The 14845-nt window shown below is 41.2% G+C and overlaps 1 protein-coding gene across 1 annotated transcript in view; it reads right to left on the minus strand.

The window, feature by feature from the left end:
- Window positions 1-14845, minus strand: part of SCFD2 (sec1 family domain containing 2) — a 146382-nt gene that overhangs the window by 86355 nt on the left and 45182 nt on the right. The window contains exon 5 of the mRNA XM_083458209.1: window positions 11828-12077. Within this exon, the coding sequence (XP_083314335.1) occupies window positions 11828-12077 (250 nt within the window). The remainder of the gene's footprint in view (window positions 1-11827; window positions 12078-14845) is intronic.

Raw genomic sequence — 14845 nt, forward strand, 5'->3', positions numbered from 1 at the left:
TCTAGATCCAGCCTCTGTGACCAGGCTGCATAAACCCTCCATTGTAGAATGTTAGTAGCTAGATCAACACAGGTCCTTAGGTCCATGTAACCCATCTTTTGATGGTGGTTTCCACCCTGACTGACCTCTAGAGCCCTGCTAATACTTGCTATTGCATTCTGCCAACCTTTGAATTGCTCTGCTGTGTTGACTTCAGCTTCGACTCACAAAGCTGCTATTGGACTATACCCATTAATGGACTTAGTCATTGTTCTTGACCTCAGCTTCTCCTTAAGATCTGACTGCTACCAGACCAAGGCAGGACAGAGAGAAACTCAGCTTTTATATTTACTTAGCTGCCATGGTCATTGCCTTAGAGAATTAAGAATTGTCTTACTTACAAATCAAAATCTGGTTACTCTTCAGAATGAAGGGCATTTATTCTGGGATAGCATTTATAAGAGTATAAAAGAGCAAAAAAATACTCAGTGGGAGGAAAAGCCCTACAAACTCTCGAGTCACAAAGCTAAAATATAAAAAGGGAACTAAAGTATTGTTGCCCAATCCTTCCTACCAAAACAGGGTCCTCACTGCCATTTGACTATCCTATGCTGCTTGTTAAACTTGCAGCAGATCCTCAACTTGTGACCTGAGAGACATATAGGTAGAGTTTTAGGTTAAGCACCGCTACTCACCTCTGGCCAAAGGAGAGAAATCACCCAGATATTTCCAGATGTTTCTGAAATTTATCTAGTCATGGTTGGTGTCTAGCCTAACCAAATGAGAGGGCACTGTTGCTGTATAGGCCACCTCTCTCAGCCTCTCCCCCTCTCCTCACTCCCTCTGTATCTTTCTTGCTGTGACCTCTCATTCACACACACACACACACACACACACGCACACACACTATAAATCTTGAGGGCAAAGTTTCACAAACTGGAACAATCCTTCTGGATTTAGAATGTCCAGGTTTTATAATGGTAGAATGCAATTGACTCAATTAGGTCAAACTAGGGCAGGCACCCCCTTTCTATGTAACCAAAGGGACAATATGAAGGTTGGTGGCAAAGTAACTCAAATAGTTTCCTGAAACCATAAATGAGCAAATGATCCTCTGATATGACTGGTCATTAATTCAGGGGTCAGAAAACCTTTTCAGCAGGAGGCTGGTCCACTGTCCCTCAGACCTTGTGGGGGGCTGGACTATATTTTGAAAAAAAAAAAAAGCAATTCCTATGCCCTACAAATAATCCAGAGATGCATTTTAAATAAAAGGACACATTCTACTCATGTAAAAACTCGCTGATTCCTGGACCGTCCGCGGGCCAGATTTAGAAGGCAATTGGGGCAGATCTGGCCCCTGGGCCTTAGTTTGCCTACCCATGTTCTAGAAGTACCCTAAAGCAAGTAGATGAACATTAATAATGGAAGGATAGGACTTTAATCCTTTACCTAATCAGATCAGGGTCACAAGCGTCCTATTTAATAAATCCCTATTCATGTGAATAACAGGGGATCATATTCTGACTTATTTCCTTGGTTTGTTAACCAACGTTAAACCGGAGTTCCCCAGTTCACATGTTAATGGGGAACTCTGCTTTAATTCAAGTCATGATGTTTGCATCAAATCCAGCATGCAAAGGGAGGGGGAAGCATTCTGCCATGATACTTGTTCCCAAATTCCACAATCATGGATTATGAATGGTTTATGGTTTATGAACCATTAATTTCATACATGCGATTTCTCTGTTGAAAAACCAAGTCCCAACGAGCTTCAGCAATAAAAAGTGTTGCTAAATCATAAGACAGTTTGGCTCCACATATTCCATAGCAACAATGGAACACTTGTGGTTTCTTATGTTTTAAGTCCCTGCACATCTGCTTTCAACAGAAAACCTACATTTCAGCCCCTAATTTCTACATAAAAACCTGTATGATATGCAAGCTGGGAGGTGGGAGTGGGTGCTGGAATCTGGATTCCATAAAACCTGAAAGGATCTAAATTATACCCAGGACAACTACTGAAGGCATCATACTACTTCCAGGAAAAAACAGAACCATAGTTGTCCAGTTACAATTGGAAGGGGGGGGGTGGTTTTGCCGTTATTAGTATGATGTCATGGTGTCTAGGAGTTGTGGATTCCGAGCCAGAAAAAAAAACTTGGAAAAATCAGGAATGGAATTGTTCCAGGAGATGATTATATAGGCACTCAATGTGGATATTTAAATTTTCCAGCTCTTCAAACCTATTGTTATAAACAAGAAGAAAACCAACAGTTCAAGCAGCTTACTTGAACTATGGTATGAACAGCATACCATATTGGCATTCTTAGCAGAAAATACTGAAAGGTAATACCTTCTATAAGCACATTTACAAATGCTACAAAATGGGAAACTGCATGCTAGGCAAGACCCCAAAAAAGGGTGGTGGTGGTGTTGTTCTAGTAAACGTAAAGGGACCCCTGACCATTAGGTCCAGTCGAGGCTGACTCTGGGATTGCGGCGCTCATCTTGCTTTATTGGCCGAGGGAGCCGGCATACAATACAAGGGAGTCATGTGGCCAGCATGACTAAGCTGCTTCTGGCGAACCACAGCAGCGCACGGAAACGCAGTTTACGTGGTACCTATTTATCTACTTGCACTTTGTCGTGCTTTCAAACTGCTAGGTTGGCAGGAGCAGGGACCGAGCAACGGGAGCTCACCCCATTGCGGGGATTCAAACTGCCGACCTTCTGATCGGCAAGTCCTAGGCTCTGTGGTTTAACCCACAACTGATTCATACTCTATAATAATGTTGGTGTCAGGGTTATAAAACATGTGTGTTCAGGTATTGGTAGGCATTACTAACAAACCCTCCAGATACATGCGAAGGGATTTGAACCGCTGACCTTCTTATCAGCAAGTCCTAGGCTCTGTGGTTTAACCCACAACGCCACCCACGTCCCGTTGTAGTAGTAGCATCTCATTTTTCTGAAGGACACACACACACAGTTTCACAAAGTAAGTAGGCAGAAAAGAATGCTCCTGTTTTAAATATGTGTGAACAGCGTTCTCTGGGATCTTTCCAAAAAAGCCACATGTATGGAAAAGAAAAGGTGAGGCGGGGGAGGGAAAAGTGGAGTTCCTCCTAAAAAGCATGCAGATTAATTTTAAACACAGCTTATTGACTAATTAAAAAGTTTACTTAAACTTAGTTTTTAGGCGACCTCTAAATGCCTGTCTGCTTATGTATTTTGAAAAATGTAAATAGCTAATGGATATTTCGACATATCAGTTTCCTGCTCCAGTTGGCTGACTTGTTAAATTGGCAGGAGTTGAGGGGCCAGCAAAGCTAAAAGCATATATCTTGTGTTTTAAATAAGGGGGGGCAGACAGACATGTTACGGACACCTCTGTGAAAACTGCCATCCAGTTTAGGGTCTGCTCAGACCAGGTGCTGAAGAGAGGAGTAAACAGTGACACCTGAAAGCATAATAAAAAGTTGAGCTTTTATAGGAATTATGATCTAAATTCCATTTTGAATACCATGCTAAAATAGGAGCTGATGTATATTTATCTAGTTTAAAAGCCATGACTCAAGATTACACATTAAAAAAATAATAATAATGGCCCTATGTTTTATACTGACTTGATCTTAAAATTGGACAGTCTACATCTTGTTATAATGCCATATGTATTGCTCTACTTCCATTAGGACAACATCAGCAAGGCTGGTCGTCTGGGCAGCCCAAGACCTCCATGCATGCTGCCAGGGAAGTCACTTCCGTGCTGCTAATGCAACAGTTTGACTTCACCCCTGGAGGCACACTCCATTGTCTCTCAAGACAGATGTATGCCAACTGTACTTACTAGGATTTATATTGAGCCTATGAGACCCAAATAATATTTGCTATCTATGAAATAGCCTATAGTCTGTAGGTATTCTTGCCATTAAATACAGACCAAATCTGTATCAAGAAAAACCAAGTCTTAGTACACAGCTAAAGAATCAGATGTCAATTCCCAGTTTTAGCATTTAAACTATTTCCTAAAACACAGCACTTATATTTAGGTTCTCCGCTTTATCCTGAGGGCTCAGGGTGCATTATGGCAAGTTTTCTAATCACGCACAGTTTCTTTTTTTGTGTGCTAGCTTAGGGTGTAAAGGTAAAGGGTAAAGGGACCCCTGACCATTAGGTCCAGTCGTGGCTGACTCTGGGGTTGTGGTGCTCATCTCGCTTTATTGGCCGAGGGAGCCGGCGTACAGCTTCCGGGTCATGTGGCCAGCATGACTAAGCCGCTTCTGGCGAACCAAAGCAGTGCACAGAAACGCCATTTACCTTCCCGCCAGAGCGGTACCTATTTATCTACTTGCACTTTGACGTGCTTTCGAACTGCTAGGTTGGCAGGAGCAGGGACCGAGCAACGGGAGCTCACCCCATTGCGGGGATTCAAATCGCCGACCTTCTGATCGGCAAGTCCTAGGCTCTGTGGTTTAACCCACAGCGCCACCCGCGTCCCAGCTTAGGGTGTAACAGAGGCCAAAGAAATTTATCAGCTTAAACCTAACCATGTTTACTCAAAAGTAAGCCCTACTGTGATCAGTGCAGCTTACTGTTAGGCAAGTGGGCATAGAATTGGGATCCAAGGTTACAATCCTAAACATAGTTGTGAGTGTAAGCCCTTTTGAACTTACCGCTGTGTAAACATGCATGGGATTCTGCTGCAAAATTATATTTCTTAGAAATAAAATTTTAAAAAGAGATATGCCGGTTAATCTTATGCAAATAGGATGTCATGCGCGTAGTTAGCTCAAAATTAAGCTCCACTGAGTTCAATAGGATTGCTTGTTGTTTTTTTTACTTCTAGATAAGTATGCCTAGGCTTGCACTCAAAGAAACCCAGTTCTGTTCTGATTTACTTGTATTTACTTCTATTAGCTGTACTAATATTTCAAGGTCTCGATGCCCCCCAGCAACATGTCGTTTCCCCTACCAGCTTTCACCTCTTTTATTTAGATTTTAGAAGTAGAATCGCTTTTCCAATAGGAAAAAGAAACTGCATGTCAACCCTCCGCTCACCATAATGTGACCCAAATTAGTTTTGAGCACAATGTTTTCCTTAACATTAAAATACGATCTAGATGTATCAGATTCACATCTTTTGTATGGATGGTTTAGCTTTTAATTCAACGTGTATTGACCTTCACAGCACATTATAAAGGATCTCTGATCTAAGGGTTTTCTTGAAGGTTTTGTAATGAGTACATTATGGTTGAAAAGTTGAAAAATTCTACACACACACACACACACACACACACACACACAAACACACCATATTTTTCGCTCTATAAGACACACCAGACTTCAAGACGCACCTAGTTTTTGGAGGAGAAAAACAAGAAAAAAATATTCTGAATCTCAGAAGCCAGAACAGCAAGAGGGATCGCTGCGCAGCAAAAACAGCGATCCCTCTTGCTGTTCTGGCTTATGGGATAGCTGCGGAGCCTGCATTTGCTCCATAAGACGCACACACATTTCCCCTTACTTTTTAGGAGGGAAAAAGTGAGTCTTATAGAGCAAAAAATATGGTATATATATATGTGTGAATACGTTTGGCGCATGCCAATGTAGCCTCTTTAACGCAATCTCCTCCTGGGTGCTGGTTGTCCTCAAAAGAGAACTAGAGGCATAATTTTTGTTCCAAGATAACAGCCATAGGAAGTGATAGAGAATTGGAGCTGGAGGGAAACAGGACTTTTAAATAGGTCAAATAGTGGAGTTTGTCTACGCCCAATTGTTCTTAGTACTCAAGATTTTTGTCCATCCCCTTTTTAAGAAAGTTGAAATGAATCCCATCCATTTAGCGCTGTTATTTTTGTATGGTATCATATTGGAAAGGGGAGCCATTTGGTTCTAGACTGGTTCAGCTAGTCTGGGAATTCATCTTTCACTTGTGCTTTTCGCCCTCTCGTCAGGAGACAGTAGCCAGCTGGAATCCATTAAGTCTAGGACCTGTGGCATTCTCTCACCTCAGCTATGGGCCTAGGTTCTAGAGTTACTCCAGAGTCACAGCTGATGGGGATATAAAGTGAGCTCAAATTCGCATTTTGGCATTGTTTTAAAATTGTGTTCAGCTCTGGACAGGTGTTTCAAAATAAATGTAAATTACACATTTCAAGCTCTACTTTTTAAGATCCTATTTTCTTTTATAGCTTCTTTTAACAGAAGAAGACTGTTTGCCATTACAGTTTACTACAGTGCTTGGCTTAAACCTTTGCTCTTGATTTCTGCTGGAAACAGTGATGAAGAATATAAAGCTGTTACGAATTAGTCACTAGAAAGCCCTGAACGGTTACATTCAAGTATCCATTGCATTTGAATAGCTCGCTATAAACAAACAACTAGGAAACTATGTGGTATGTAATATTTTAGAGTGATGCCAATGAGAAGAGGTATTTATCATCCTGTCACTTTTATTATTTTAGAACATACTGAGAAATTCAGATTAAAGACAACTTAAAATGATAGACATATATTTTATATATGTATTTGACATTACAACTGGAGCTGCATGCAAGAAGCCCCTGGCAGATCATTCCCCAAAATGCCAATCATCTGCTTGGAGAGAGCAGAGAGGGATTGAAATCTGGATAACCATAACTTTGGCTAATTCTGTGACGAGAACTACATGAGCACAGCCTCAGCTGCTACACGGGCCTTTGCAATATCAGAAACTGCATGCACAATTCCTCCACTGGTTGGAAATATGTGTGAGGAAGCCTACTTCCAAAGACCTAAATGCCTCTGGGTGGATTAGGGTGAAAATGTAAGCAGCTTTCTCCCTCCCCCCCCCCTTTTTTTAAAAATTTATTTTGACAAAATAGTACAGTGGTACCTCAGGTTACATACACTTCAGGTTAAATACGCTTCAGGTTACACGCTCCGCTAACCCAGAAATAGTGCTTCAGGTTAAGAACTTTGCTTCAGGATAAAAACAGAAATCGTGCTCCAGCGGCATGGCGGCAGCAGGAGGCCCCATTAGCTAAAGTGGTGCTTCAGGTTAAGAACAGTTTCAGGTTAAGAACAGACCTCCAGAACGAATTAAGTACTTAACTTGAGGTACCACTGTAATCATAAATAAATAAGAATAAAAATGTGCACCCCACCACCGAGACCATTCCGTCGTAACTGTCCAACCTCCCAAAATTTCAACAACTCTTGCGATGGTTTGACCCCTTTCTGTTTTAGCAATAAAAATTCTACAAACACCCCCTCTATATCTCCTCAAAATCATTTCTCCTGCATATTCCCCATCTTACCTTAATGGCACATGTTAATTTATCATTAATAGCTGTATCCCTAAGCACCTTTCTAGGATTCTTATTTTTAAAAGATTCTTCAAACGCCATCCATTTCCAGATATTTAATCTTTCTCACAACAAAAAATGCAGATATATTATTTACTTCTAATGTGTTTGTACACTGTTAAAAAATATGTGAACCAGTGTCCAACTCTACTGTCTCTTTCAATGCTACTGGTAGAGGCTTCTAGTTCTATGTAAACACACATTTGTCATATGCGATAGTATGCACATAATATAGACTTTGCTTTATCCTATACAGATGTAAAGGAAGAACCAAGTATTTATTGAGAGCACATCTGGTTCATTTGCAAGAAAACGAATTGTCCTTTTCTCTTCCCTCCCCCTCACTCTCACTCACGTTCTAGCAATTGCCATGGATGTTCGAGACTGATACAGCTATTTATTAACTTTAGCCAATGCGGTTGGATATCTATGTACATCAGCTGTGTAGATTCATTTCTGTGTAGAAATGAATGGCAAGGGGGAAAGTGATGGCTCACATTTTCTCTGGAGTCTCCAATGCAGCCACAATAGAAAAAACAATATTTTGTTGAATGTGCCAGAAATCTTATGCAGCGTGGCTGTGCTTTTGTTTGCACGCACACCATATTTTTTTCCATCTGCATTATGTTCTGCAACAGTTGTTTATTTTGTACTTCCACATAAACAGCTGTATTGGATGCTGTACTAGTCTATGCCTGGCAGGATTTGCAAATTGTTACAAATGAGTTATCCACGCGATGGAAAAACTGAACAGTAACCTATTTGTGCTATTTGCCACATGTTCTTTAATCATCTCAGTTAAAATCTCCAGTCCTAATACAAGTACACACACAAGTCATGTTAATTTGGGCCTTTCCTAATTTTTTTCTTGGGTGGTGTGAAAAAATCTCTCAAAGCTTTCTTGTAATAACATTATCCAATAAGAGTTAAAGAAAATATTTTCAGTACATAGACAAAGGTTAGTTTTTTGTTTTTTTTAAAAAAAAATAACATGCTGAACATATCTGACTTTAGCTACAAAAGGGCTAGAGGAAGAATGTGCTAGCATTGCTAAGGGCACCTAAGTACAATGGGCTCTGAATTTCCTCAAAGGTCTTACATTATTAGCATTCTGCTTCTCTCTTGATGGTCGCCACAGGGGACTTGACTATGCAAGTTTGCTATGGCCACTCTAGCAGTCATAAGCTTACTTTCTAGAAGAAGAAGAATTTGGACTTGATACCCTGCCTTTCACTCCCCTTATGGAGTCTCAAAGCGGCTAACAATCTCCTTTCCCTTCCTCCCCCACAACAAACACTCTGTGAGGTGAGTGGGGCTGAGAGACTTCAGAGAAGTGTGACTAGCCCAAGGTCACCTAGCAGCTACATGTGGAGGAGCGGAGACATGAACCCGGTTCACCAGATTATGAGTCCACCACTCTTAACCACTACACCACGCTGGCTCTTCTGAGACCTCAGAATTGGAATTTCAAGGTCTGAAAGCAATAAACAAAAATAACCTGAACCCTACTGTCTAAGTCAGTTAGGTTGGTTGGCATTCGTCTGTCTTGGAAGACAATGGAGGAGTGACCAATGTGGGAGAGACATGTTTTGTTGCAGCTGGGGCAGATGAAGGTATTCAGTTGTGCTGCTGCAGATTCACCATGGCGTTTCTTCTCTCTGCGCTCCTCCTCTGGTCACTGCTATGGATACACATCTTGATTGCCTGCCTGCAGGCACTGTGGTCGTCTGCAAGGAATTCCCACATGAACCTTTGGATAGCTTCTAATGGGTGTAGATCTCTTTAAAGTCAGCGCACCTTCAAAAGCATTCCATGCATGTTCATGTGATTCAGACTGTAGGCCAGTTTCTGCAGTAACTATCACAACACTTGAAAAAGTTGCAGAGAAGTTTGCTCCAGGGCCCAACCTGCTCTGGCATCCTTATAATTCCTCCCAACCCCAGTTGATCACAGGAGCCACATCAAGTGTGATCTTTGTAGAGTTTAACAGAATAAAACACACACCAACCATTACTCTGTTAGTAATTAAACCAAGTGAAGTGTGTGCTAATGGCATCTATAGGCCTCACACAAGTCCTCCCAAGAACAGCAAAACACACGGACAAGAGCCTAATGGGTGTTTTCCTTTTGGTTAGCCAATATTCACATTCAATAAAACATTCAATGTTCATTTTAGAAATGTTACTATTTGCAGTGCCAGAGAAGATAGATCAAGTGCACAAAGCAGTGGTTTACTGAAGATGCCTTTTGAATTTCCAAAGCCGGCATTAAGTACAATGATCAAAAGGGAGTGGAACTGCTTTAATAGAGAGAAATGCAGCCAAATTTAAGAACATAAAACAGTTGTAACAATTTCTAAAATTCAGTAGTAACTTTCAGCATATGCTTGGGTGCATCTCCAGTATGGCTTGTTCTTGTTGTTGTTGTTTAGTCGTTTAGTCGTGTCCGACTCTTCGTGACCCCATGGACCAGAGCACGCCAGGCACTCCTGTCTTCCACTGCCTCCCGCAGTTTGGTCAAACTCATGCTGGTAGCTTCAAAAACACTGTCCAACCATCTCGTCCTCTGTCATCCCCTTCTCCTTGTGCCCTCCATCTTTCCCAACATCAGGGTCTTTTCCAGGGAGTCTTCTCTTCTCATGAGGTGGCCAAAGTATTGGAGCCTCAGCTTCACGATCTGTCCTTCCAGTGAGCACTCAGGGCTGATTTCCTTAAGAATGCAGAGGTTTGATCTTCTTGCAGTCCATGGGACTCTCAAGAGTCTCCTCCAGCACTATAATTCAAAAGCATCAATTCTTTGGCGATCAGCCTTCTTTATGGTCCAGCTCTCACTTCCATACATCACTACTGGGAAAACCATAGCTTTAACTATACGGACCTTTGTTGGCAAGGTGATGTCTCTGCTTTTTAAGATGCTGTCTAGGTTTGTCATTGCTTTTCTCCCAAGAAGCAGGCGTCTTTAATCCTTTGGGTTGAACCTAACGGCTGTGAGTGGACTTCTGATTGAAAATAGCTTCTTCTTCTTTTTACCTCCGCCTTTCTGCTGCAGCTCTGTGACTTCCAGAAAAGCCACTCCTTTTATCTCTTTCCAAGGCCTCCACAAGAGAGCCATGAGGAGCTGGTGGACATTTTGAAAAGTTGTGGATAGATGACCCTCCAGAACAGTGTGGGACATGGCATGGGGGGGGGGAGGCAGCGGAGAATGTGGGCTTCATCAGGAATGGGGGTATGGAAAAAATGCAGGGAACCCCATGCATGACTACAAAATGTCCTCTGCTTACACCAGAACAGCTAGATGCAAATCACTGAGTTGATCCACATACACCAAATGCTTCCTTTAAGCCACAGAATCCACACTAATAGGAAAAAAGCAGGAAGTTACAGGATGTATCCCAAACGACTATATTAACCCCCCATCAAATGAAACCGAATCACAGATTTTGACCTAAGTGGATAGACGTGGAGGCCTTGGTAACGTGGAATTAAAATCTTTTATCCGACACAGAGTCCACACATTGCAGCGGAGAAGGAAGACCCTTTGATACACTTTTGTAGTTTAGTACCTACCTGACTGTGCAACCTTGTTTGAGGAGATAAGGATAGTCACATCATTGTGAGCAATATCATTGGGAGTGGTTAAAAATATAAATTTTCTGTGTTGTTTTTTTTAAAAAAGCCTAGTTATCTCTACTGCTTCACAACATGTAAACACATAAACGCTTTCTGAACAAAGTAGTTTACTTAGTGCACTAAAATTATTTCCCAATTCTCTTTTCATGCCTGTTCAGATTTTGGACACTGATAGGGCAACAGTTGCTTTAGTGCCATTACTTTTAAAACCATTTTCTCCTAAAAAGAATTATCCCAACTAATTGGGGATCACCTGACGAATGTTGAAGATATCACAAGGCCGTGTAGCCAATTAGATTTGGCCAGTAGGCAACACCATGGAGCCAATTCAGGAGTTCTGGCAATACCTTCTAAACTGGCGCACTGGCCTTTTTGCAGCACTTCTGAAAAGTTGACAGAAAGCAGAGGACACTTTCCCCAGCCCAGAAACATTTGACTACAAAGAAACACCTTCAAGCTTTGCATGAATTACAGCTAGGCAATCTCAACTCTACACTCCTCACTACTTTAGCCCAGCACAGAAAATCATTTACTATGCCATACATCTTTAAAGCCCTGGACATACAACATTGTTTAGTCTGCAATTCTATACGCAATTACCTAGCAGTAAGTCCCATGGAACTCAATGAGGCTTACTTCTCAACAGATGCATATAGAATTGCACTTAATTTGCTAGGATAGGATTTCATTCTCTTAAATAAATGTGTGTGCAATATATTTTATAAACAAATAGTTAAAGCAAGCAGCAGGTATTAGCAGAACCCTGAAAACCTCGGAATAATTAACCTATTTTTAATTGATGGAAGTCTATAGCTTAAACTGTGTCCGAACAGGCCTGCTCCTTGAACGAGGAAAGGAATCTACACTTACCTGTTATTTTCTGCAATATGAAAGACAGTTCAGGCTCATCACAGAGAGATTGGACGAGAGCCTCTTTCACTTCTCTTTCAGCTTCATCCAACTCTTTTCCAGTTTTGAGTTCCCCAACTATGGAGTAAATATACACCAGCAATACAAGGAAGTCTTCGGGGGTATAATCATCATCTGTCCTGTTCTTATAAGACTTGATGATAGGCAACAATTGGTTCAGGACAGTAGGTAATGTTGACTCCCCAATATTCTGCAAATAGAAAGGTGTGGGGGGGGGAAACAACCACATTGTAAGAATTTGAAGGATGGCTGCATTGTGGTTCACATATTGTTTCACAAAGTACAACTTAGGTAGGTTCATCTTTAAATGAGAAGTGAATCAAATTTCTCCCTGATGCTTACAATGAGTTATTGCCCTTCCCCTCAAAGTGACTTTATAGCTGCCTGGATCTGTTTCAGTGTGGGATTTTATGAAAGTGACAGACTTTCTTGGGGCACAGGAACATACCCTCCAAAGTTTCTCTGATGAAAATAGGGACACCCTATTATTATTATTATTATTATTATTATTATTATTATTATTACCCCGTCCATCTGATTGGGTGGTCCCAGTCACTCAAGGTTCATAATAAAACATTAAACATTTAAAAACTTCCCTTTACAGGGCTGCCTTCAGATGTCTTCTAAAGGCTGTATATAGTTACTTATCTCCTTGGCTCGGGGGTTGCATAACTCAATACCCTCCAATAGTTCTCTGTTGAAAATAGGGATGTCCTAAGGGAAAGTGGGACATTCTGGGATAAAATAAGAAACCAGGGCAGTTTATGTAAATCCGGGACTGTCCTTCTTGGAAAACAGGGACACTTGGTGGATCTGCAGGAAATTGTTTCAGTACATAGCGGTCACTGATTCTGGACCCAAGGTTTGTTTGTTTGTTTGTTTTAAAAAAAGATAAGCCACACATTCTAACAATTTTTTTTATTTCATTGACTACTTGAGCCTTTTGAAAACTAGTGTGCAGCCTGCCATAAGCATAAAAGGTAGAACAGATTACAAATTAAATAATGATAATGAATATCAGCATACAATTTCTGTTTCATTTAGAAAAATAACTAGAAGAGGCAGGCATCAGGCTGGCAGTGGAAAATAATTTTATGAAGAATGTAGAAAACATTTTAACCATAGGTCAGAATTTTCATGTGCCTTACAGCACAATCCTTTGCATGTCTACTCAAAAGTTAGTCTCACTGAGTTCAACGAGAGGTAAGGGTGTACAGGATTGCGGTATTAATCTCATAGGTCAAAAACCGCCAGAATTTTTTCTTTGGCAGAGTTGACTTTTTATGCATGAGAATAAACACATGAAGACCCTGAGGAAAGACAATGTTCAAAAGCAGTGGGGAACTCTGCATAAAACAAATTACTACTTCCCAGCACCAGTCTGCCGCCTGGCTCTCTCTTGTTTTGCATTGTTGTTCCTATTGATATAAGAATTATATAATTATATACCTGACATGTCTAAAGATGGTGTTTTATATTACAACTGGACAGCGATACATATGAAAACAGGCAACAAGCCAGCTTCTTCAGACTACATCCAGACACCACAGAGCTTGGAAATTTGCCTCAAACAAAATACTATTAGCAGCTTGTCATTAACCAGCACCTCTAAATGATTTAGGAGCTCTCTCTGATGTTACAAATCAATCAATTACACTGATTGAACAGCCCTGAAAAAAACAACAAGTTTTAAAAATGTAACTACCCGTGACCCAAATTTCCTGCTGGTTATGTTGGCCTCAGGTTAGCCTGGTTTGTCTATCATCAAGGGGTCTAGTAAAAATAATAAAACGAGGGTCAATTCTGTGCTTCTGAAAACCCCCATAAAAAGAGTCACACTAGTCAAGGTGGGTCCAACCAAGATGACTCTCTACCACCTTTCTTTACTTATTGTCACTTGGTTATTTTAGCACGATACAAAGGCAAGCATGAAAGGAGAGGAGTTCCTCTTCTTCTCTCTTCTCGCTAGTCTGTTTTGTATTAAACTGGAACTAAGAAATAATCTACTATCCCTGAAGAAAAAGCGGTGATGTCAGTTTGCTGACTGCTCCAGTTTGGGTTTTGGCAGGTTGGAGGGAATAAGGAAAAAAAAATGTATTTCCCAAAGTAAGAAAAGAGTTTTATTTTGCAAGATGTTACACATAAATCTAATGTCATGTATTAAAGAACTGAGGGAAAATCAATGCCATAATCATTTTTTAAAAGCCCAAACCTTTATACTTGTGTAGAACCTTATATTATTTAACACAGAGTTCATACAGAAGGTATCCTTCCCTTGATCAAATCTGCTATGAACTTGCACATGCACAATAAATTTCTGGCTCTCATTGGGCCTACTAGTTTTCAAAACTGTGGTAAAAACTGTGCCACCATTCTGGCTTTTATTGGGGGTGGGGTGGGGTGAACAATTTTGAAATGTCAGACAGAAAGTATTCACACTTTAACTTCGCATGTATCTGGAGGGTTTGTTTGTAATGCCTACCAATACCTGAACACACATGTTTTATAACTCTGACACCAACATTATTATAGAGTATGAAGCAGTTGTGGGTTAGACCACAGAGCCCAGGACTTTCCGATCAGAAGGTCGGCAGTTTGAATCCCCGCAATGGGGTGAGCTCCCGTTGCTCGGTCCCTGCTCCTGCCAACCTAGCAGTTCGAAAGCACGACAAAGTGCAAGTAGATAAATAGGTACCGCTCTGGCAGGAAGGTAAACGGCATTTCCGTGCGCTGCTCTGGTTCGCCAGAAGTGGCTTAGTCATGCTGGCCACATGACCCGGAAGCTGTATGCCGGCTCCCTCAGCCAATAAAGCGAGATGAGCGCCGCAACCCCAGAGTCGGTCACGACTGGACCTAATGGTCAGGGGTCCCTTTACCTTTACCTATGAAGCAGTTGGATTGTGCCGTAACAAACATTCCAGGCCCTAGACAGTTGTATGACAAATAAATTTGCTCTCA

This window comes from Podarcis tiliguerta (genome assembly GCF_965153285.1).
Source record: "Podarcis tiliguerta genome assembly, chromosome: 9".
Lineage (NCBI taxonomy): Eukaryota > Metazoa > Chordata > Lepidosauria > Squamata > Lacertidae > Podarcis > Podarcis tiliguerta.